The following is a 25,922-nucleotide window of genomic DNA, read 5'->3' on the forward strand; positions in this document are numbered from 1 at the left end:
GTAGCCAAACACGCCTTCAACTCAATCATCAAGTTTATAGACGACACTACAGTGGTAGGTCTGATTACCAACAACCACAAGACGGCCTACAGGGAGGAGGTGAGGGCCCTGGCGGAGGGGTGCCAGGTAAATAACCTCACACTCAACGTCAACAAAATGAAGGCACTGATCGTGGAATTTCAGGAGCATAGGGAGCACGCCCCTTTCCACATTGACGGACCGCAGTGGAGAAGGTGAAAAGCTTCAAGATCCTCGGCATATACATCACTGACGATCTGAAATGGTCCATCAACACAGACAGTGAAGAAGGGGCCCAAGTTGTCTTGACCGCTAAGACTATCACACACTTTTACAGATGCACAGTTGAGAGCATCCTATTGGACTGTATCACCGCCTGGTATGGCAACTGCACTGCCCCCAACCCCAGGGCTCTCCAGAGGGTGGTGAGGTCTGCCCAACGCATCACCGGGGGTACTGCCTGCCCTCCAGGACACCTACACCACCCGATGTCACAGGAAGGCCAAGAAGATCATCAAGAACATCAACCACCCGAGCCACTGCCTGTTCACCCCGCTATCATCCAGAAGGCGAGGTCAGTACAGGTGCATCAAAGCAGGGACCGAGAGACTGAAAAACAGCTTCTATCTCAAGGCCATCTGAATGTTAAATAACCTTCACTAGCCGGCTACCACCCAGGTACTCAACCCTCCACCTTAGAGGCTGCTGCCCAATATTCATAGACATGGAATCACTGGTCACTTTAATAATGTTAACATACTGCTTTACGCATTTCATATGCATATACTGTATTCTATTCTACTGTATTCTAGTCTACTGTATTCTTTTCCACTGTATTCTATTCTACTGTATTCTATTCTACTGTATTCTATTCTACTGTATTATCTTGTACTGTATTCTATTGTACTGTATTCTATTCTACTGTATTCTATTCTACTGTATTCTATTGTACTGTATTCTATATTACTGTATTCTATTCTACTGTATTCTATTCTACTGTATTCTATTCTACTGTATTCTATTCTACTGTATTCTATTCTACCGTATTCTATTCTACTGTATTCTATTCTACTGTATTCTATTCTACTGTATTCTATTCTACTGTATTCTATTGTACTGTATTCTATATTACTGTATTCTATTCTACTGTATTCTATTCTACTGTATTCTATTCTACTGTATTCTTTTCCACTGTATTCTATTCTACTGTATTCTATTCTACTGTATTCTATTCTACTGTATTATCTTGTACTGTATTCTATTGTACTGTATTCTATTCTACTGTGTTCTATTCTACTGTGTTCTATTCTACTGTGTTCTATTCTACTGTGTTCTATTCTACTGTATTCTATTCTACTGTATTCTATTCTACTGTACTCTATTCTACTGTATTCTATTCTACTGTATTCTATTCTACTGTATTCTATTGTACTGTATTCTATATTACTGTATTCTATTCTACTGTATTCTATTGTACTGTATTCTATATTACTGTATTCTATTCTACTGTATTCTATTCTACTGTATTCTATTCTACTGTATTCTATTCTACTGTATTCTATTGTACTGTATTCTATTCTACTGTGTTCTATTCTACTGTGTTCTATTCTACTGTGTTCTATTCTACTGTATTCTATTCCAATGCCACTCCGACATTGCTCGTCCTAATGTTTATATTTCTTAATTCAATTATTTTACTTGTAGATGTGTGTGTATTGTTGTGAATTGTTAGATATTACTGCACTGTTGGAGCTAGAAACACAAGCATTTCTCTACACCCGCAATAAATATGTGTATGTGACAGATACAATTTGATTTGATATATAGGGGGTAAAGTGACTATGCATAGATAATAAGCAGTGAGTATCAGCAGTGTAAAATCATAGGGCGGGGGGTGAATATAAATAATCTGGGTGGCCATTTCATGAATTGTTCAGCAGTCTTATGGCTTGGGAGTAGAAGATGTTTAGAAGCCTCTTGGACCTAGACTTGGCACTCCGCTACCGCTTTCTGTGCGGTAGCAGAGAGAAGAGTCTATGACTTTGGTGACTGGAGCCTTTTGACAATTTTTAGGACCTTCCTCTGACACTGCTTAGTGTAGAGGTCCTGGATGGCAGGGAGCTTGGCCCCTTGTGATGTACTGGGCCGTACACACTACCCTCTGTAGCAGATCAACCGATGTCACAATGTGCTGTACAGAAACCCAGCCTAAAACCCCAAACAGCAAGCAATGCAGATGTAGAAGCACAGTGGCTAGGAAAAACTCCCTAGAAAGGCCAAAACCTAGGAAGAAATCTAGAGAGGAGCCAGGCTATGAGGGGTGTCCAGTCCTCTTCTGGCTGTGCTGGGTGGAGATTATAACAGAACATGGCCAAGATGTTCAAATGTTCATAAATGAACAGCAGGGTCAAATAATAATAATCACAGTGGTTGTAGAGGGTGCAGCAAGTCAGCACCTCAGGAGTAAATGTCAGTTGGCTTTCATAGCCGATCATTCAGAGTATCTCTACCGTTCCTGCGGTCTCTAGAGAGTTGAAAACAGCAGGTCCGGGACAGGTAGCACGTCCGGTGAACAGGTCAGGGTTCCATAGCCGCAGGCAGAACAGTTGAAACTGGAGCAGCAGCACGGCCAGGTGGACTGGGGACAGCAAGGAGTCATCATGCCAGGTAGTCCTGAGGCATGTTCCTAGGGCTCAGGTCCTCCGAGAGAGAGAAAGAAAGAGAATTAGAGGGAGCATACTAAAATCCACACAGGACACCGGATAAGACAGGAGAAATACTCCAGATATAACAGACTGACCCTAGCCCCCCGAACACATAAACTACTGCAGCATAAATACTGGAGGCTGAGAAAGGAGGGGTCGGGAGACACTGTGGCCCCATCCGATGATACCCCCGGACAGGGCCAAACAGGCAGGATATAACCCCCTGCACCACTAGAGGGATATCTTCAACCACCAACTTACCATCCTGAGACAAGGCCGAGTATAGCCCATGAAACCGACGAGTGTAATAGCTGGTGTTGTAGGATTCAATCTTAGTCCTGTATTGAAGCTTTGCCTGTTTGATGGTTCGTCGGTAGAGAGATACAGAGAGCGATACAGAGAGAGATAAAGAGAGAGAGATACAGAGAGAGAGATACATAGAGAGCGATACAGAGAGAGATACAGAGAGAGAGATACAGAGAGAGATAAAGAGAGAGAGAGAGAGAGATACAGAGAGAGAGATACAGAGAGAGATACAGAGAGAGAGAGATACAGAGAGAGATACAGAGAGAGAGAGAGAGAGAGAGAGAGATACAGAGAGAGAGAGAGAGAGAGAGAGAGAGAGAGAGAGAGAGAGAGAGAGAGAGAGAGAGAGAGAGAGAGAGAGAGAGAGAGAGAGAGAGAGAGAGAGAGAGAGAGAGAGAGAGAGAGAGAGAGAGAGAGAGAGAGAGAGAGAGAGAGAGAGAGAGAGAGAGAGAGAGAGAGAGAGAGAGAGAGAGAGAGAGAGAGAGAGAGAGAGAGAGAGAGAGAGAGAGAGAGAGAGAGAGAGAGAGAGATACAGAGAGAGAGATACAGAGAGAAATACATAGAGAGCCCTTGCACATTGACTCAGTACTGGTACTTCCTGTATATAATCATGTTATTACCTGGTACTTCCTGTATATAGCCATGTTATTACCTGGTACTTCCTGTATATATCCATGTATTACCTGGTACTCCCTGTATATAGCCATGTTATTACCTGGTACTCCCTGTATATAGCCATGTTATTACCTGGTACTTCCTGTATATAGCCATGTTATTACCTGGTACTTCCTGTATTTGGCCATGTTATTACCTGGTACTTCCTGTATATAGCCATGTTATTACCTGGTACTCCCTGTATATAGCCATATTATTACCAGGTACTCCCTGTCTATAGCCATGTTATTACCTGGTACTTCCTGTATATAGCCATGTTATTACCTGGTACGTCCTGTATATAGCCATGTTATTACCTGGTACTTCCTGTATATAGCCATGTTATTACCTGGTACTCCCTGTATATAGCCATGTTATTACCTGGTACTCCCTGTCTATAGCCATGTTATTACCTGGTACTTCCTGTATATAGCCATGTTATTACCTGGTACTTCCTGTATATAGCCATGTTATTACCTGGTACTCCCTGTATATAGCCATGTTATTACCTGGTACTCCCTGTATATAGCCATGTTATTACCTGGTACTCCATGTATATAGCCGTGTTATTACCTGGTACTCCCTGTATATAGCCATGTTATTACCTGGTACTCCCTGTATATAGCCATGTTATTACCTGGTACTCCCTGTATATAGCCATGTTATTACCTGGTACTCCCTGTATATAGCCATGTTATTACCTGGTACTCCCTGTATATAGCCATGTTATTACCTGGTACTCCCTGTATATAGCCATGTTATTACATCATACCCCTCGACTCGGTACTGGTACCCCCGTGTACACAGACAAGTTATCGTTACTCACTGTGTATATCTTCCTTGTGTTATTATTGATTTCTATATATTTTTTTCTCTCTGTATTGCTGTGAAGGGCCCGTAAGCGTTTCACTGTTAGTCTTCACCTTTTGTTTACGAAGCACATGTGACAAATACAACTAGATTTTTTTGGGGAAAATGGGCCAAGTACATGACATGAGGTATGATTCCCAAACAGACATTTGGGACGGAGAGAAAACGTGGAGTGACACGTTGGGAGCCTTTTGTGGGTCCCTTGATATTCACTCTTTCTGAAGCTCTGCTTTCTTGTTGAGGTTGTGGAGAAAGAGGAGGATGGGGGGAAGAGAGGAGAGATGACAGTATAGAGGAGGATGGTGAAGAGGAGAGAGATGACTATAGAGGAGGATGGGGAAAAGAGAGGAGAGATGACAGTAAATAAAAAGAGGAGGATGGGGAAAAGAGAGACATCTTTTCACCTCTCCTCTCTTCACCTCCCCTCTCTTCAACTCCCCTCTCTCCACCTCCCCTTCCTTCACCTCTCCTCCCCTCTCCTCTCCTCTCCTTTCCTCTCCTCTCCTCTCCTCTCCTCTCCTCTCCTCTCCTCTCCTCCCTTCACCTCTCCTCTCCTCATGTCCCCTCTTTCTCTCTCCCCTCCTCAGATCCAGGTGATCAGTTTTGTGACTGAACAGAACTGGGATTCTCTAGAGGTGTTTGATGGAGGAGACAACAGCGACACCATGCTGGGCAGCTTCTCAGGTGAGTCTCTCTCTCCTTTCCTCTTACTTTCTGTCTCTTCCTCTCCTTCTCTCTCTCTCTGTCTCTGTGTGTTGGTGGAGTGTTTCACCTTGCTGTTTAGCTTAGGTGGGGATGGTTAAGTGAATGCCTTTTTCAAAACCACCAAATATATCCTGAGTTGCTCAGTACTACCACCACAGCCTGTCCGTTACCGGTGAGTAACCCACCGTGACCCGTTACTCTGCTACTCAATAGTGGAAACAGAGAGAAGCAGCAAGTCACTATTGATCTGCGTTACAGACTGTTGAGTGTATCAACACTGAGCTCAGAGAGAGGAGAGGCAGGTGTATTAGGATGTGTATTGTTGAAAAAGTTTATTTTTAGAGATTTATTTTAGAGATCAAGTGACTCATTAGTTTATCCTCTGTTAAGTTTAACCTCGTCATATAACGATACTATAGAGCTCTTCCTTGTGTTTCTCATTCTGGAATGAGACCAGGTTTAAATTGTTTCGTATGGAGAAACAGACAGGAATCACAGATGCCAGATGAAAACTTCACCATGGTGTTAAGACGAATAAGCCAATCAGAGTGATTCAGAGCAGGCCATGTGACCAGGGTGTAGTCGAACCAGGAAGTCTGAACCGAAGCCAAGGATTCCATCAGTCCTGTACTCCGGCTTCAGTAATCAGTTCACTGTAAAGTCTATACCTGTTATATTCGACGCATGTGACAAATATCAGTATATGTTTTATTTTACCTTTATGTAACTAAGTCAGTTAAGAACAAATTCTTATTTACAATGACAGCCTACCGGGGAACAGTGGGTTAACTGCCTTGTTCAGGGGCAGAACGACAGATTTTTACCTTGTCAGCTCGGGGATTCAATCCAGCACTGGCCCAAAGCTCTAACTGGCCCAAAGCTCTAACCACTAGGCTACCTGCTGGTTACTGGCCCAAAGCTCTAACCACTAGGCTACCTGCTGGTTACTGGCCCAAATCTCTAACCACTAGGCTACCTGCTGGTTACTAGTACAACACTCTAACCACTAGGCTACCTGCTGGTTACTGTCCCAACACTCTAACCACTAGGCTACCTGCTGGTTACTGGCCCAACACTCTAACCACTAGGCTACCTGCTGGTTACTGGCCCAACACTCTAACCACTAGGCTACCTGCTGGTTACTGGCCCAACACTCTAACCACTAGGCTACCTGCTGGTTACTGGCCCAACACTCTAACCACTAGGCTACCTGCTGGTTACTGGCCCAAATCTCTAACCACTAGGCTACCTGCTGGTTACTGGCCCAACACTCTAACCACTAGGCTACCTGCTGGTTACTGGCCCAACTCTTTAACCACTAGGCTACCTGCTGGTTACTGGCCCAACACTCTAACCACTAGGTTACCTGCTGGTTACTGGCCCAACACTCTAACCACTAGGCTACCTGCTGGTTACTGGCCCAACACTCTAACCACTAGGCTACCTGCTGGTTACTGGCCCAAATCTCTAACCACTAGGCTACCTACCGCCCCATTTGACCTGCTCTGTTAAATCTCTCTTACATGAAACAAGCGTCATTATGAATGAACGCCTATCTGTTTTTACAAGCGGTATGAGTACCTAAAGATGTACATCGTCTGTCCTCCTACTATAACCACTGTAAGATAAATAAGGCTTGATGAAGAGTTGAATGTGTTGATGAAGAGTACTATCGGTCTGCCCTGCAGGAACGACGGTCCCAGCTCTCCTGAACAGCACGTCCAACCAGCTCTACCTCCACTTCTTCTCTGACATCAGCGTGTCTGCTGCCGGCTTCAGGCTGGAATACAAGAGTAAACAAACACCTTGAATTATACTAGAGTATCAATGGGATGTGTCCTAGTGAATTATACTATGGTATTAATAGGATACGTTGGGATAAGAACCAAAGATGAGTATGGTCTTAGTCTCTCTCTCGCTCTCGCTCTCGCTCTCGCTCTCTCTCTCTCTCTCTCTCTCTCTCTCTCTGTCTCTGTCTCTCTCTCTCTCTCTCTCTCTCTCTCTCTCTCTCTCTCTCTCTCTCTCTCTCTCTCTCTCTCTCTCTCTCTCTCTCTCTCTCTCTCTCTCTCTCTCTCTCTCTCTCTCTCTCTCTCTCTCTCTCTCTCTCCCTCTCTCTCTGTCTCTGTCTCTGTCTCTGTCTCTGTCTCTGTCTCTGTCTCTGTCTCTCTCTCTCTCTCTCTCTCTCTCTCTCTCTCTGTCTCTCTCCCCCCCCCCCCCCCTCTCAGCGGTCTCTCTGACTAGTTGTCCAGAGCCAGTGGTTCCTATGAATGGTATCAAGGTGGGAGAGAGACTCCAAATGAACCACGTCATCTCATTCCAGTGTGAGCCAGGATACACATTACAGGTAACAGTCTACTAATAATTTGACCAGATGATGATGAGAAGGAGGACAAAGTGTAGGGAGAGGGGAGTGTAGGGAGAGGAGATAGGAGAGGAGAGAAGACCGTAGGGAGAGAAGATAGGAGAGGAGACTGTAGGGAGAGGGGAGTGTAGGGAGAGGAGACTGTAGGGAGAGGGGAGTGTAGGGAGAGGAGAGGAGAGAAGACTGTAGGGGGAGAAGATAGGAGAGAGAAGACTGTAGGGAGAGACTGTAGAGAGAGGAGGCTGTAAGGAGAGAAGACTGTAGGGAAAGGAGACTGTAGGGAGAGGAGGCTGTAAGGAGAGAAGGGATTTGTGTCAAAGCATTTTGTGACAGTAAAGTGACAATGGAAAGAGGCTAATGCATCGATTAGGTGTTCTCTTATGTCTGTCTGTGTGTGTGTGTGTGTGTGTGTGTGTGTGTGTGTGTGTGTGTGTGTGTGTGTGTGTGTGTGTGTGTGTGTGTGTGTGTGTGTGTGTGTGTGTGTGTGTGTTACCAGGGAAACTCTCACATCTCCTGCATGCCAGGGACCGTCAGGCGATGGAACTACCCACCTCCACTCTGCATCGGTAAAAACCTTTTCACTTTCCATACTTCTCTTTTCCTCTCTACTCTTCAGTCATTTACATTCAATTTCAAATCAAGGGGCTTTATTGGCATTGGAAACATATGATGACTTTGATAAAATAAACAATTAAAAATTAGCAGTAAACATTACACTCACAAAAGTTCCAAAGGAATAAAGACATTTCAAAGGTCATATTATGTCTATATTCAGGGTTGTAATGATGTACAAATAGTTACAGTACAAAAGGGAAAATAAATAAGCATAAATATGGTTGTATTTACAATGGTGTTTGTTCTTCACTGGTTGGCCTTTTCTTGTGACAACAGGTCACAAATCTTGCTGCTGTGATGAAACACTGTGGTATTTCACCCAGCTTTCGAAATATGTGTCTCTAATATGGTCATACATTGGGCAGGAGGTTAGGAAGTGCAGCTCAGTTTCCACCTCATTTTATAGGCAGTGTGCACATAGCCTGTCTTCTCTTGAGAGACATGTCTGCCTACGGCGACCTTTCTCAATAGCAAGGATATGCTCACTGAGTCTGTATATAATCAAAGCTTTCCTTAAGTTTGGGTCAGTCACAGTGGTCAGGTATTCTGCCACTGTGTACTCTCTGTTTAGAGCCAAATAGCATTATAGTTTGCTCTGTTTTTTTGTTAATTCTTTCCAATTTGTCAAGTAATTATCTTTTTGTTTTCTCATGATTTGGTTGGGTCTAATTGTGCTGTTGTCCTGGGGCTCTGTGGGGTGTGTTTGTGTTTGTGAACAGAGCCCTAGGACCAGCTTGCTTATGGGACTCTTCTCCAGGTTCATCTCTCTGTAGGTGATGGCTTCATTATGGATGGTTTGGGAATCGCTTCCTTTTATGTGGTTGTAGAATTTAACGTCTCTTTTCTGGATTTTGATAATTAGTGGGTATCGGCCTAATTCTGCTCTGCATGCATTATTTGGTGTTTTACGTTGTACACTGAGGATATTTTTGCAGAATTCTGCATGCAGAGTCTCAATTTGGTCTTTGTCCCATTTTGTGAAATCTTGGTTGGTGAGCGGACCCCAGACCTCACAACCATAAAGGGCAATGGGTTCTATAACTGATTCAAGTATTTTTTGCCAGATCCTAATTGGTATGTCAAATTTTATGTTCCTTTTGATGGCATAGAAGGCCCTTCTAGCCTTTTCTCTCAGAGCGTTCACAGCTTTGTGGAAGTTACCTGTGGTGCTGATGTTTAGGCCGAGGTATGTATCGTTTTTTGTGTGTTCCAGGGCAACGGTGTCTAGATTGAATTTATATTTGTTGTCCTGGCAACTGGATCTTTTTTTGGAACACCGTTATTTTTGTCGTTCTGAGATTTACTGTCAGGGCCCAGGTCTGGCAGAATCCGTGCAGAAGATATAGGTGCTGCTGTAGGCCCTCCTTGGTTGGCGACAGAAGCACCAGATCATCAGCAAACAGTAGACATTTGACTTCATATTCTAGTAGGGTGAGGCCGGGTGCTGCAGACTGTTCTAGTCAATTCATTGGTAGACTACATGGCTAAAGGTATAAAGACATCCCTTCAAATTAGTGGATTCAGCTTTTTCAGTCACACCCGCTGCTGACAGGTGCATACAATTGAGCACACATCCATGCAATCTCTATAGACAAACATTGGCAGTAGAATGGCCTTACTGGAGAGCTCAGTTACTTTCAATGTGGTATCGTCACTGGATGCCACATTTCCCAAAAGTCAGTTCGTCAGTTTCTGCCCTGTTAAAATAAGCTGCCCCAGTAAGTGCTGTTATTGTAAAGTGGGACATTTCTAAGAGCCACAACGGCTCAGCCGCGAAGTGGTAGAAAAGAACAAGCTCACAGAATGGGACCGCCGAGTGCTGTAGTGCATAGCAGGTAAAAATTGCCTGTCCTCGGTTGCAACAGTCACTACCGAGTTCCAAACTGCCTCTGGAAGCAACGTCATCACAAGAGCTGTTCTTCGGGAGCTTCATGAAATGGGTTTCCATGGCAGAGCAGCCGCATACAAGCCTTAGATCACCATGCGCAATGCCAAGCGTCGGCTGGAGGGTGTGAAGCTCACTGCCACTGGACTCTGGAGAAGTGGAAACACGTTCTCTGGAGTGATGAATCACGCTTCACCATCTGGCAGTCCGACGGAGGAATCTGGGTTTGGAGGACGCAGGGTAAAACGCTACCTGTCCGAATGCATAGTGCCAACGGTAGTTATTGGGGTCAAATCTGTCTCCACTTTTGTGGATTGGGGTGATCAGTCCTTAGTTCCAGATATTGGAGAAGATGTCAGAGCTGAGGATGATGTTAAAGAGTTTAAATGGAGTTTGCGGTCTGTATATTTTAGTATTTAATTTAGGATACCATCAACACCACAGGCCTTTTGGGTTGGAGGGTTTGTATTTTGTCCTGTAGTTCATTCAATGTAATTGGAGAATCCAGTGGGTTCTGGTAGTCTTTAATAGTCGATTCTAAGATGTGTATTTGATCATGTTTATGTTTTTGCTGTTTGTTCTTTGTTAAAGAGCCAAAAAGATTGGAGAAGTGGTTTATCCATACATCTGCATTTTGGATAGATAATTCTTCATGTTGTTTGTTTAGTGTTTTCCAATTTTCCCAGAAGTGGTTCGATTCAATGGAGTCTTCAATTACATTGAGCTGATTTCTGACGTGCTGTTCCTTTTTCCGTAGTGTATTTCTGTATTGTTTTAGTGATTCACCATAGTGAAGGCGTTGACTCAGGTTTTCCGGGTCTCTATGTTTTTGGTTGGACAGGTTTCTCAATTTCTTTCTTAAGTTTTCGCATTTTTTGATCAAACCATTTGTCATTGTTGTTCATTTTCTTATGTTGTCTGCTTGACATAGTTAGATTTGATAGGGAAGCTGAGAGGTCAAATATACTGTTTAAGTTTTTTACTGCCAAGTTTACACCTTCACTATTGCAGTGGAACGTTTTACCCAGGAAGTTGTCTGAAAGGGATTACATTTGTTGTTGCCTAATTGTTTTTTTGGTAGGTTTCCAAACTGCATTCCTTCCATCTATAGCATTTCTTTACTCAGTTCCTTTGGCTTTGATGCCTCATGGTTGAGTATTGCTCTGTTCAAGTAGACTGTGATTTTGCTGTGGTCTGATAGGGGTGTCAGTGGGCTGACTGTGAACGCTCTGAGAGACTCTGGGTTGAGGTCAGTGATAAAGTAGTCTACAGTGCTACTGCCAAGAGATGAGCTATAAGTGTCCCTACCATAGGAGTCCCCTCGAAACCTACCATTGTCTGTGTAAATACCCAGCGTGCGACAGAGCTGCAGGAGTTGTGACCCGTTTTTGTTGTTTATGTTGTCGTAGTTGTGCCTAGGGGGGCATATGGGGGAGGGAATGCTGTCACCTCCAGGTAGGTGTTTGTCCCCCTGTGTGCTGAGGGTGTCAGGTTCCTGTCCAGTTCTGGCATTTAGGTCGCCACAGACTAATACATGTCCCTGGGCCTGGAAATGATTGATTTCCCCCTCCAGGATGGAGAAGCTGTCTTCATTAAAGTATGGGGATTCTAGTGGGGGGGATATAGGTAGCACACATGAGGACATTTTACTCGGTTGAGATCATTTCCTTTGTAATTTCTAGCCAGATGTAAAATGTTCCTGTTTCGACTAACTTAATAGGGTTTGGTCTGCTCGATACCAGATTAGCATACCCCCTGAGTCTCTTCTCTGTTTCACACCTGGTAGTTTGGTGAATGGGACTACCAGCTCGCTGTAGGGCAGCTCTCTCCTCTCTTCTCTCTCTCTCTCTCTCTTCTCTCTCTTCTCTCTCTTCTCTCTTCTGTCTCTCTTCTCTCTCTCTCTTCTCTCTCTCTTCTCTCTCTCTCTTCTCTCTCTCTCCTCTCCTCTCCTCTCTTCTCTTCTCCTCTTTCTTCTCTCTCTCTCTCTCTTTCTCGCTCTCCTCTCACTCACTTTGACTTGTTTACGTTCTCTAACCTTTCGTCTTTTCATCTTTCATTATCTCTCCTTCTCCCCTCTCTTCCTCTATCCATATCCCTCTATCCATATCTCCCTCTCTCTCATGCTCTCGTATTCCCTTTAAGCCCTGTTTCTTTGCTTCAATCAAAGTGACATTTGAATCAATCAGTGGTTTAAGCTCAAAGAACGCTGTGATGGAGAGAGAGGGAGTAGAGACTCAAGAGAGCAGAGTAGAGATGTTTCTCATCCCTCTGATATGGGAATTGGACATTGTAGGTGCTTGAGAGACCTTTGATGGTTTAGAGAGCTGTATTGTAGGGTATTTAGGTGCTTGAGAGACCTTTGATGGTTTAGAGAGCTGTATTGTAGGGTATTTAGGTGCTTGAGAGACCTTTGATGGTTTAGAGAGTGGAATTAACCTATTTCATCAATATACTTGCTCCTGCGGTGTCAATTTATTGAAAGCAAAAAAGCATAATTTTTTTGTGGTGTGTGTTTTTCATGATAAAAAGTACTATATTTTCCAGGCCAGGGTCTAGCAGAAGCTTTCTACATGCAAAACAAATAATTCATATGAACAAAGATTCTGTTGGTCAGGAGTTGCCATGATTATAGCTTGCCATGCCGTAGATGGTAATTATTGCGAATAAGCACCACTCTTTTTGGTTGTAATGGATTATCCCAAATACATTGACCCCCCCCTCTCCCTTCTCTCTCTCGGTCCAGCCCAATGTGGAGGAATCCAGGGGGAGATGGAAGGCATGATCCTTAGCCCTGGTTTCCCTGGCAACTACCCTAGCAACAGTGACTGTACCTGGAGAATCTACCTGGCTGTGGGATACGGTGAGAGAGAGCCCCCTTCACTAAGATGCCGTGATTGTTGTACAGTATTCCACAATACCAGAGGAACCGCAATAGAACAAGAGAAATTAGAACGACAACTGATGTTAGTCTCTGGTTACCTGTTTCTGTCTCTAACCCTTACCTGTGTTCCTGAGGTTACCTGTTTCTGTCTCTAACCCTTACCTGTGTTCCTGAGGTTACCTGTTTCTGTCTCTAACCCTTACCTGTGTTCCTGAGGTTACCTGTTCTGCCTCTAACCCTTACCTGTGTTCCTGAGGTTACCTGTTTCTGTCTCTAACCCTGTCTCTAACCCTTACCTGTGTTCCTGAGGTTACCTGTTCTGCCTCTAACCCTTACCTGTGTTCCTGAGGTTACCTGTTTCTGTCTCTAACCCTTACCTGTGTTCCTGAGGTTACCTGTTCTGCCTCTAACCCTTACCTGTGTTCCTGAGGTTACCTGTTTCTGTCTCTAACCCTTACCTGTGTTCCTGAGGTTACCCATCTCTGTATCTAACATTTACCTGTGTTCCTGAGGTTACCTGTTCTGCCTCTAACCCTTACCTGTGTTCCTGAGATTACCTGTCTCTGTCTCTAACCCTTACCTGTGTTCCTGAGGTTACCCATCTCTGTATCTAACATTTACCTGTGTTCCTGAGGTTACCTGTCTCTGTATCTAACATTTACCTGTGTTCCTGAGGTTACCTGTCTCTGTATCTAACATTTACCTGTGTTCCTGAGGTTACCTGTTCTGCCTCTAACAGTTACCTGTGTTCCTGAGGTTACCTGTCTCTGTCTCTAACATTTACCTGTGTTCCTGAGGTTACCTGTCTCTGTATCTAACATTTACCTGTGTTCCTGAGGTTACCTGTCTCTGTCTCTAATCCTTACCTGTGTTCCTTCAACCCCAGGAGCCCACGTCCAGTTCTTAAACTTCTCCACCGAGGCCAACCATGACTTCCTGGAGATTCGGAACGGCCCCCTGGATACCAGCACAGTGATTGGTCGATTTAGTGGACAGGATGTCCCGCCCTCCCTGCTCACCACCTCCCACGAGACCACCGTGTATTTCCATAGCGACCACTCCCAGAACAGGCCAGGATTCAGGTTTGAGTACCAGGGTAAGAGACTCAGGACATGGCTTCAGGTTTGAGTACCAGGGTAAGAGACTCAGGACATGGATTCAGGTTTGAGTACCAGGGTAAGAGACTCAGGACATGGATTCAGGTTTGAGTACCAGGGTAAGAGACTCAGGACATGGCTTCAGGTTTGAGTACCAGGGTAAGAGATTGATGAAGACATTGTAATGACATGGATGCACATGCATTTCAGGTGGATTTTCAATAGAATAGACAGGTTCCGTCTATAATTCTGAACTTAGACAGTGTCTGTTTTCCCCATCGTTTGGGATTGAGGCACACTGCTTGGTCAAACACTGACGTCTGAAAACATCTCACTAACTAAACTGGGAGTGAACTTTCCCTGTGAAACTACAGCAACATATCTCTCCACCCGTCTGACTCATTTGGTCCCTGGATATTGTTTTACTGACCAAATTCCTCCACAACGATGTCATCAGAGAATAAACAGTCACCTAACTCGTAAGTGGAAGTGAAAATAAGTGCAAATAAGTTAGAAATTGTTCTACTAATGTCACATGACGACACAAACACGTCCCGTAAAAAGCATGTTTTTTGTTTGATTATCTTTTGGAAATTGTATAAATAGAACACAGGAACTCCTCCCTCCTGTCTCCACCCCCAGTAACTCCTCCCTCCTGTCTCCACCCCCAGTAACCCCTCCCTCCTGTCTCCACCCCCAGTAACTCCTCCCTCCTGTCTCCACCCCCAGTAACTCCTCCCTCCTGTCTCCACCCCCAGTAACCCCTCCCTCCTGTCTCCACCCCCAGTAACTCCTCCCTCCTGTCTCCACCCCCAGTAACTCCTCCCTCCTGTCTCCACCCCCAGTAACCCCTCCCTCCTGTCTCCACCCCCAGTAACTCCTCCCTCCTGTCTCCACCCCCAGTAACCCCTCCCTCCTGTCTCCACCCCCAGGAACTCCTCCCTCCTGTCTCCACCCCCAGTAACTCCTCCCTCCTGTCTCCACCCCCAGAAACTCCTCCCTCCTGTCTCCACCCCCAGTAACCCCTCCCTCCTGTCTCCACCCCCAATAACCCCTCCCTCCTGTCTCCACCCCCAGTAGTAACTCCTCCTTCCTGTCTCCACCCCAGTAACCCCTCCCTCCTGTCTCCACCCCCAGTAACCCCTCCCTCCTATCTCCACCCCAGAAACTCTTCCCTACTGTCTCCACCCCCAGTAACTCCTCCCTCCTGTCTCCACCCCCAGTAACTCCTCACACCTGTCTCCACCCCCAATAACCCCTCCCTCCTGTCTCCACCCCCAGTAGTAACTCCTCCTTCCTGTCTCCACCCCAGTAACCCCTCCCTCCTGTCTCCACCCCCAGTAACCCCTCCTGTCTCCTGTCTCCACCCCCAGTAACCCCTCCCTCCTGTCTCCACCCCCAGTAACCCCTCCCTCCTGTCTCCACCCCCAGGAAACAGAAAGGAAAACCTTTATCTGCTGAGCTACGGCACAAAGGTGTTTAACTTGATATTGTGATTCAGTGAATGAGCGGAAAATTGGAAGGTAGAGACTATCTGGCATCTCCAGAATGATTTGCACATTATCACGTAAACAAAACATTATATTTAAAAATGCCCCCTTTTGCTTTACTTATCTCTTGCAAAGACGGCTCCAGAAAAATCACTTTATTTAGTCGTCTTGCTTTTGTATCCAACGAGAAATGAACAGTTTGACGACTGCATCAAACTCAGCTAAGTAGCTGAAGAACCCAATTCGGCATATTCTTTCACCTTTACGATTGAAGAGAAACTGAGAGATGAAGGGAGAGAGGGAGGATGAAAGAGAGAAAGAGCGTGAGAGAGGTAGAGAGAGTGGAAATTAAGCCATTTCACTCTGCTGCTTCAAATGTCTGGGTAGAATATTCCGACGTCCTGATCAATTAGTTACAGCCTCACAGCGATGTGTTACTGGATCTGGGCTCGGGATTGCAGAGAAACACAGCAGGGAGGAGGAAACTGCACACAGCTGGCGGTCATTCCGTGCCTACTACACTGTCCGCCAATGGAGGTGGCCATTCCGTGTCTACTACACTGTCCGCCAATGGAGGCGGCCATTCCGTGTCATTCTCAGTAAACAACGTTGTCATGAACAAAATGTTTCCTTCTTTTGTCTATGTCTCTCTCACAACAGAATGCATTATGCTCCGCTTCTTCCTGGTTCTGTATTGACGGTATCAGGATCACAGAATAAAACACTGCAAGATTATAGTATAAAAAGTCTGCATAGATGTTATGTGTTATGCAGCTTTTCTTCTCCTGTTTGACTGCTCTGTTTCTGTCTCCCATCTCCATCCCTCCCTCTTCCTTCTGTCTCTCATCTCCATCCCTCTTCTCTCTGTCTCTCTCTCCCATCTCCATCCCTCTTCTCTCTGTCTCTCTTTCATCTCCATCCCTCCCTCTTCCCTCTGTCTCTCTCCCATCTCCATCCCTCCCTCTTCCATCTGTCTCTCTCTCCCATCTCTATTCCTCCCTATTCCCTATCTCTCATCTCCATCCCTCTTCTCTCTGTCTCTCTCTCTCATCTATATCCCCCCGTCTTCTCTCTGTCTCTCTCTCCCATCTCTTTACCTCCCTATTCTCTCTGTCTCTCTTCCATCTGTCTCTCTCTCTCATCTCTATTCTACCCTCTTCTCTCTGGATCTCTCTCCCATCTCTATTCCTCCCTCCCTCTTCTCTCTGTCTCTCTTTCCCATCTCTATTCCTCCTTCCCTCTTCTCTCTGTCTCTCTTTCCCATCTCTATTCCTCCCTCCCTCTTCTCTCTGTCTCTCTTTCCCATCTCTATTCCTCCTTCCCTCTTCTCTCTGTCTCTCTTTCCCATCTCTATTCCTCCCTCCCTCTTCTCTCTGTCTCTCTCTCCCATCTCTATTCCTCCGTTCCTCCCTCCTCCCCAGCCTATGAGCTTAATGAGTGTCTGGACCCAGAGCCGTTCCGTTACGGTGTGGTGGTGGGGGCAGGCTACAACGTGGGCCAGTCCATTTCCTTCGAGTGCCTCCCCGGCTACCAGCTAATGGGACATTCCATCCTGACCTGCGAACACGGGACCACACGCAACTGGGACCGCCCCTTCCCTCGCTGTGAAGGTAACACACTTACAAACACACTACAGACTTTAATTCTGATTCGCTAGCACCACCCATAAATGCACCTCATTGGTCCAATTACTTCCTGTACAACTTTGAAATGAACCACACTCCATTACTGGACTTAAGAGCTCTTCGGTGGAATCAATACCAACGCCAAGGAGATAGGGAACAAGATGGAGAGAGGGAACGCCAAGGAGATAGGGAACAAGATGGAGAGAGGAAGAGAGAGAGGGGATGGGAGAGAGAGTGAGAAGACAAGAAAGAGAGAGAGAAAGAGAGAGACGAGACGAATAGAGAGATGGAGAGAGAGCGAGATAGAGAGCGAAAGGGGGATGGAGAGAGAGACAGAGAGATGGAGAGAGAGTGTGTGGCTGGATGGTAAAAGATAACCAGAGAATAATGAGTCATATTGTGTGTGTGTGTGTGTGTGTGTGTGTGTGTGTGTGTGTGTGTGTGTGTGTGTGTGTGTGTGTGTGTGTGTGTGTGTGTGTGTGTGTGTGTGTGTGTGTGTGTGTGTGTGTGTGTGTGTGTGTACACACACACACATCTGTGCCTGTGCTTCCACACCAAGCCAGGATACACCCGTCCCCAGCTCTCCTGTGAGGATCTCTGACTGTGAACGTAATTAAATTGGCTTTAATGTAGGGGATAGAAGACCAGAGAGACAGAGAGAACTTCCACAAAGCTGCGAACGATCTGAGAGACAAGGCAAGAAGGTCATTCTATGCCATCAAAAGGAACGTAAAATTCGACATAGCAATTAGGATCTGGCAATTGCCCATCATGGTTGTGAGGTCTGGGGTCCGCTCATCAACCAAGTATTACACAAAATGGGACAAACACCAAATTGAGACTCGGCATGCAGAATTTTTAAAAAATATCCTCAGTGTACAACGTAGAACACCATATAATGCATGAAGAGCAGAATAAGGCCGATACCCGCTAACGATCAAAATACAGAAAAGAGCCATTTAATTCTACAAATTCAAATCCAAATTCAAGTATCCAATTTTAAGCATTTCAAAAACCAAGAGCTGAGCCCGGAAACAAGCAAACAAACAAGAAAAACGAAACAAAATCCCAAAACCGACTAAATTAATATCTGGCCCTAAACAGAGAATTCTAATTGACTGATTATCTCTACTCTGTCAGAGATACGAAGCAGAGACAGATCCTTACCAAGTACAGGCTGAGTGAACACCTGGCTGATTATCTCTACTCTGTCAGAGATACGAAGCAGAGACAGATCCTTACCAAGTACAGGCTGAGTGACCACCTGGCTGATTATCTCTACTCTGTCCGAGATACGAAGCAGAGACAGATCCTTACCAAGTACAGGCCGAGTGACCACCTGGCTGATTATCTCTACTCTGTCAGAGATACGAAGCAGAGACAGATCCTTACCAAGTACAGGCTGAGTGACCACCTGGCTGATTATCTCTACTCTGTCAGAGACACGAAGCAGAGACAGATCCTTTCCAAGTACAGGCTGAGTGACCACCTGGCTGATTATCTCTACTCTGTCAGAGATACGAAGCAGAGACAGATCCTTACCAAGTACAGGCTGAGTGACCACCTGGGTGATTATCTCTACTCTGTCAGAGATACGGAGCAGAGACAGATCCTTACCAAGTACAGGCTGAGTGACCACCTGGCTGATTATCTCTACTCTGTCAGAGACACGAAGCAGAGACAGATCCTTACCAAGTACAGGCTGAGTGACCAGCTGGCTGATTATCTCTACTCTGTCAGAGATACGAAGCAGAGACAGATCCTTACCAAGTACAGGCTGAGTGATCACCTGGCTGATTATCTCTACTCTGTCAGAGATACGAAGCAGAGACAGATCCTTACCAAGTACAGGCTGAGTGACCGTGGCTATCCTAAGTGGAGCATGTAATGTGGTCACTTCACCACACGGGGAGGTAGAAAAAAGAGATGCACATTTTCTTCTCCAAGAGATAAATTATTTGATGGTAGTGTTAGTTAGTGTCCGGGTGATGGTAGTAGGTGATGGTAGTGTTAGTTAGATGGTAGTGTTAGTAGGTGATGGTAGTGTTAGTTAGTGTCCGGGTGATGGTGATGGTAGTAGTTGATGGTAGTGTTAGTAGGTGATGGTAGTGTTAGTTAGTGTCCGGGTGATGGTAGTAGGTGATGGTAGTGTTAGTTAGTGTCCGGGTGATGTTGATGGTAGTGTTAGTTAGTGTCCGGGTGATGTTGATGGTAGTGTTAGTTAGTGTCCGGGTGATGGTAGTAGGTGATGGTAGTGTTAGTAGGTGATGGTAGTAGGTGATGGTAGTGTTAGTAGGTGATGGAAGTAGGTGATGGTAGTGTTAGTAGGTGATGGTGATGGTGATGGTAGTAGGTGATGGTAGTAGGTGATGGTAGTGTTAGTTAGTGTCCGGGTGATGGTGATGGTGATGGTAGTAGGTGATGGTAGTGTTAGTTAGTGTCCGGGTGATGGTGATGGTGATGGTAGTAGGTGATGGTAGTGTTAGTTAGTGTCCGGGTGATGGTGATGGTGATGGTAGTAGGTGATGGTAGTAGGTGATGGTAGTAGGTGATGGTAGTAGGTGATGGTAGTAGGTGATGGTAGTGTTAGTAGTAATGATTAGGGTTTGTGACGGTCATTACATTTTGTCAGCCCGGTTATTGGCATGTAAAAAGCATGTCGGGTCTCACTGTAATTATCCGTTCATTATCACAAGTCCGTTTAACATCTCCAGGCGCTCGCCTTTGGAACATCTACATTTAAAAAAGTAAATCAAATGATTTAAATGTAAATCCATGATTTATTTTAGTCAGGTCTAAAAAAAAAAAAAAAAACATTATGACATGAAGAAAATGTATTTCAGAAGAATACAGAATATGACTTGGCCTACTGTATGTTATCTGGCTATGCTCCATGCCATGGGCTATAGGCTTGTTCATTCAGCTAACAAGATATGATTTTAAGTCCAGTGCCATTATTTTTAATGATATGATTTTATAGTAAGAAGAATATAATTTTACTTAATGAAATAGACAGGATATTACATGTTTTATCCATCAGGCCATTCTGAGTACCAGGCCATTAGGACCTGATGGAGGGACAACAGAGCCCTGAGTACCAGGCCATTAGGACTTGATGGAGGGACAATAGAGTCCTGAGTACCTGGCCATTAGGACCTGATGGAGGGACAACAGAGCCCTGAGTACCAGGCCATTAGGACCTGATGGAGGGACAATAGAGCCCTGAGTACCTGGCTATTAGGACCTGATGGAGGGACAATAGAGCCCTGAGTACCAGGCCATTAGGACCTGATGGAGGCATAATAGAGCCCTGAGTACCAGGCCATTAGGACCTGATGGAGGGACAACAGAGCCCTGATTACCAGACCATTAGGACCTGGTGGAGGGACAACAGAGCCCTGAGTACCAGGCCATTAGGACCTGATGGAGGGACAACAGAGCCCTGAGTACCAGACCATAAGGACCTGGTGGAGGGACAATAGAGCCCGGAGTACCAGGTCATTAGGACCTGGTGGAGGGACAATAGAGCCCTGAGTACCAGGTTATTAGGACCTGGTGGAGGGACAATAGAGCCCTGAGTACCAGGCCATTAGGACCTGATGGAGGGACAATAGAGTCCTGAGTACCAGGCCATTAGGACCTGATGGAGGGATGATAGAGCCCTGAGTACCAGACCATTAGGACCTGATGGAGGGACAATAGAGCCCTGAGTACCAGGCCATTAGGACCTGATGGAGGCATAATAGAGTCCTGAGTACCAGGCCATTAGGACCTGATGTAGGGACAACAGAGCCCTGATTACCAGACCATTAGGACCTGGTGGAGGGACAACAGAGCCCTGAGTACCAGGCCATTAGGACCTGATGGAGGGACAACAGAGCCCTGAGTACCAGACCATAAGGACCTGGTGGAGGGACAATACAGCCCTGAGTACCAAGCCATTAGGACCTGATGGAGAGACAATAGAGCCCTGAGTACCAGGCCATTAGGACCTGGTGGAGGGACAATAGAGCCCTGAGTACCAGGCCATTAGGCCCTGATGGAGGGACAATAGAGCCCTGAGTACCAGGCCATTAGGACCTGATGGAGAGACAATAGAGCCCTGAGTACCAGGCCATTAGGACCTGGTGGAGGGACAACAGAGCCCTGAGTATCAGGCCATTATGACCTGATGGAGGGACACTAGAGCCCTGAGTACCAGGCCATTAGGACCTGATGGAGGGTGTCGTAGAAAATCACTTCAAATATAACTCTTACAAGAACTTTGTGAACTCAAATAAGATTTTTAATACAAATTGTATCACAATCTGGAATGTCCGCGGAACACACCCCGCGGCACACACACCGCGGAACACCCACCGCGGAACCCCCCCTTTCCCAGAGCCTTAGCTCCTATATTTATACACACATAGCACTATGTCCATCCCTTATGCAAATGAAGTCTCCCTTCTCAAGTCATTCGCCACCACTATCCTCTAGTTCAAGCTTCCCGCTTGTTCACGCCCAATAACGCCCACATCTGCTCTCAGCTAGACTACAATGGTGGCCGGACCCTCCATCCTAGTGTGTCAGCATAATGTGTCAATGTACTCTTTGTTTTGTTTGCCTTTATTGGAATCAGCAGATTCTGTCTTATAAACCTCTGTTTAGAAGCAGCTGACTATGGATCCCTCTATCTTTAGTGTGTCAGCATAATGTGTCAATGTACTCTTTGTTCAGTTTGCCTTTATTGGAATCAGCAGATTCTGTACTATACGCCTTCTTTTTAGAAGGAGCTGACTATGGGTCCTTTTTATCATTAGTGTGTCAGGTCAGCAGACCATGTGTCTCCCCCTTTCATTAATGTGTCCAATTGTCTTAGGCATATTTCTCTAGTATGTGTCTTATTGGAATTGTCAGACTATATGTCTCTTCTACCATTAGCATCCAGTTGCCTTATGTTACTACTACAATCCCCCCTCTGGGGCTATTTAGCCACATAAATGATAAAAATAAAACTTTGGGATAGTAAAAGAAAATACCTATGATAAACAAGAAAATACAAAAAATAAAAACAAAGTGAAGCATATAAACCAACTAGACCAAACATCTCCAATGTGAAATAGGAGTAAAAGATCCAATCAGAAACATTAAAGAAAACCAAGAAAAAACCAGAAACATAAAAAAACAAAAACTAACTAGACCAAACATCTCCAATTGTCATAAGAGTAATAGATCAAATTTGGCATAAAAAATATAATTAATCCATTCTAAGTTCATATTTGGTGTTATCCACAAAAATATAGATTCAAATCCTGATTCAACCTCATCTCTGGCCTTGAAATCCCTAGGTAGACCTCTAAGCAGTCCAATTGCATTAAGGTATACCTCAGGATCCTTACCATAAGCCATTTTAACTCTAGGTTTAACATAGTCATCATGGAGTGATTCAATAATAGTAACCTAGTTAATTGCTCTAACTAAGGCACAAGGACCAATCCATCCATCAGGCAATACATTCAACAGTCAGTTATTTCCACACATAGTATGAGATGGCGCAACCTGAGTTACGTAACTACACAACCCTTTTCTATTCATAATCAATCCTTTATCATTACTTTTACGAACTCCCGCATTCTCTAGCACCCAAATAGTATCACATTCTATAGTGGTGTTTCCTACATCAATTCTTCAGTGTGGTGTCTGTAAAAACATTCATATTTTCCTTCAACCACAGTACTTCTGTCTAACTGGGGTCCATTTAATTCAGTTCTAATTTCATAGGCAGCACAATCATTGTCTCCCAACTTAGTCTCGTTTAACATGGCTTTACCCCTAGTGCTCCCTTGAGCAATCCTACATTCAATGTCACACAAGGAAATAGAATACTTTCTATTGGTACAAAGGTCATTTTTCCAACTTACACAGTTTTTAAATGATGCTGGTTCAGAGACTATTAAAAGATCAGACAAAGGTGATTTTCTACACAAAATACAATTGTCCATTCTGTGTTTGTTTGCCATAGACTTAACCCATTTGTACCACTCGTTCTTCACTACTTCTTCTCGTGTGCTGTCTTTGAGTGGTTCTAATATATCTAATTCTGTCGCTTTTTCAATGTTCTTATCTTGAGGTAGATCATTAGAGTTTATCAGAAAGTTCCAAATGTCAGTAAAAAACTCTCCTGACTGATGTCTCAGGTTGCTTTGTTGGCACGGTGGTCTGCTTGGTAAGGGCAGTCGATGTCATCTAGTGGTAGCTACTGTGGTCGTCACAGCAGCCGCCACCCTTGTTGTTGTCACAGGTTCTTCCTGTTCAGGTGCAGGGGTAGGTCTTCACCTTCCACTGGTTCAATCTTGTTCATGATGAGCACCTACTCGTCTTTTTCTTTGATTCATGTCAGGTCACATCCTTTCGGGTCCCAAACAACTTCTCCCTTTGTTTGGTGATGTGTCCATCCACAGAGTGCAATCTCCGATAAGGGTTTGATCCTTATGATTGAGATAGACTTCAGTTCTCCTGCTTCTGTTATACATTGAGGTGGAACATAGATTCTAACCTTGTCAGTCTTTTTGGATTGTTCGGCTGATTCCATTCTTCTCTTCCTGCTCCCACCATACATCTTGATTGTGCATTAGTCTGTTGTTTCTATACTAGCATTCACTGTAGCTTCTATTATGTCAATGTCATTATTCTTTTGTTGTTCTAACATCAATTATCTGTAAAGGAGGCCATTCAAAAGTTTAAAAGTCAATTGTGAGGTAATCCCCATTTTCTTCAGCTTGCAGGACTTTTCCTCCTCTTTCTTCACCTGAAGCTCCCTCCTCAGGCCGGACTTAGCTTCCATCTGGAAGGGTTTCAATTTTTTTTAGGAAAGAAGACGTTCTTATTCTGTTCCTTGTGAGGCCTCTTCTCCTCTTCTGGGTGCATTAGTCGGTGCACGTGTCATATTTTGGCTTTCACTTGATTTACTGTTTTCTTAGCTCCTCCCTGGCATCTCAATCGTTTCCGCTGCTCCTGCTCCCTCCAGGCTCCCTCCTGGTGAATCAGCATCCTCAGTGTCCTCATCTCTATGTGGTTGTATCCTTCTCTCTGTTGGGACTCAGCTGCAGTGGTTCAGATGGTACCACGTCTGGCTTCTTTTCACTTGGACGGCCGTTCTTGTTGCTTTGGCCACCTCATAGGGTCCATCTCTCCTCGGTTGATCCCACTTCCTCCGGATCCCTCCAACGTGGACTAGATCTCCTGGTACCACTGAGAGAGGTCCTTCTGGTCCCCTTGGATCATCAGACGCAGAACCTCTCATCCTGGTTCAGGTTTCTGCCTTCTTTCTGTGAAGCATTCATACTTAGAGACTTATGGCCTCTGTTCTAAGATTGCACCATACATCCTCTTACTTCCATCACTCATCACACAACAAACAGACATTCCAGCTGAAGCTGGCGAACCCCTCTCCTTCTGGTTTCCTAAACATAAGACTTGGAAAACAACAGACAAAACATAACAGCATTGACAATGTTATGTGTTATGCATAAATATGTTCATGCAAACTGAAATCTGAGACCATGACAATTCCCACTCTCTCTTTACCTGACTCTATGCCTCCAGGATACTTTTCTGCTGGACTCCACAAAAATAAAAGCCCTAAAAAGCTTCCTCATGCTTCCACCCAGTCTTCCCCTTTCGGCCACAGGTTCTGAGAGGTGTTCCCAAATCATGTCATTTTTACTTAGTTTCCCATCTACTCCATTTCAACTGATAATCATGTGCATAACCTACAATTAACATTCTCTCTTCTTGAATTAATTCAACACTGTATATGCTTTCATATCAATCCCTTTAACATGTTTGTTTAGAGTATAATATCCTATCATCCATTCTCTTTCACATGATGTATTAAAAATAAAACATGTAGCCTCCAAACTCAACCCAGTATGTCTATAGTGGAATCTAATCTCTCTCTCTTTCTCTCTCTGATTCCACATCCTCTGTCATGGTGTTTTCAAGCTCACCCATTATTCAGCTGGACCTTACTTCTCGTGAGACTTATGCACCCACCAAAGAGAGACATAAAGAACTTTACCACTGCAGTGTTGTAAGAAGTATACCACCAGCCTGGTGTATCTTGATGTACACTCAATCTCCAGAATGCAGCCCAAGCCCTTCCATTTCTGGCTGTTTTTCCTGAGGACATACACACTAACACATGGGTTATTCCCTGACAACAGACTTCCTTCTTATAGCAAGATCACTAAATCTTAATTTTTAATAACAGCCCTATGTAAACATTCTGCCTCAATACCTGGCCTCCTGCCACAGAAATATTCATAATGATAGTTAAATGATGGTCCCTACGGCAACTGCTGTAAAATAACATGTAATCAGTCAAGCGTCTTCCAGTTGGAAGAATATCCAATCCTAACAAAACTATGTCATAAGTTTCTTAAACTTTTGCTCTAATGTTCAAAATGCCACCACTTATTCTTTTTACCATATCTTTAGATATGTGAATTGTTCTATTTACTTTTAGAATTGTCCCTATATTTTACACAGCCAGCTATCTTTCCTTTTCTGTGAATTATCTCTATTTTTATACATATTTCTAGAAATAACACCCCTTTACTACCATTACCTTCATTTATAAGTCCCCTAACCCATAACTGCCATTGTTTGATACATACTTAAAACATCCTTAAGTCAATTTATAATAGATATCATTCCCTCCTGAGG

General features: G+C 44.6%; 1 protein-coding gene across 1 annotated transcript in view; it reads left to right on the top strand.

Moving 5' to 3' along the window:
• The window catches only part of LOC139555342 (CUB and sushi domain-containing protein 2-like), a 993,500-nt gene that overhangs the window by 759,938 nt on the left and 207,640 nt on the right, over positions 1-25,922 (top strand). Inside the window, exons 38-44 of the mRNA XM_071369058.1 lie at positions 5,141-5,237; positions 6,947-7,051; positions 7,484-7,602; positions 8,117-8,186; positions 12,864-12,980; positions 13,888-14,097; positions 17,010-17,198. Of these exons, the coding sequence (XP_071225159.1) occupies positions 5,141-5,237; positions 6,947-7,051; positions 7,484-7,602; positions 8,117-8,186; positions 12,864-12,980; positions 13,888-14,097; positions 17,010-17,198 (907 nt within the window). The remainder of the gene's footprint in view (positions 1-5,140; positions 5,238-6,946; positions 7,052-7,483; positions 7,603-8,116; positions 8,187-12,863; positions 12,981-13,887; positions 14,098-17,009; positions 17,199-25,922) is intronic.

The sequence above is a fragment of the Salvelinus alpinus genome, chromosome 26 (assembly GCF_045679555.1).
Source record: "Salvelinus alpinus chromosome 26, SLU_Salpinus.1, whole genome shotgun sequence".
NCBI classification, from domain to species: Eukaryota; Metazoa; Chordata; class Actinopteri; order Salmoniformes; family Salmonidae; genus Salvelinus; species Salvelinus alpinus.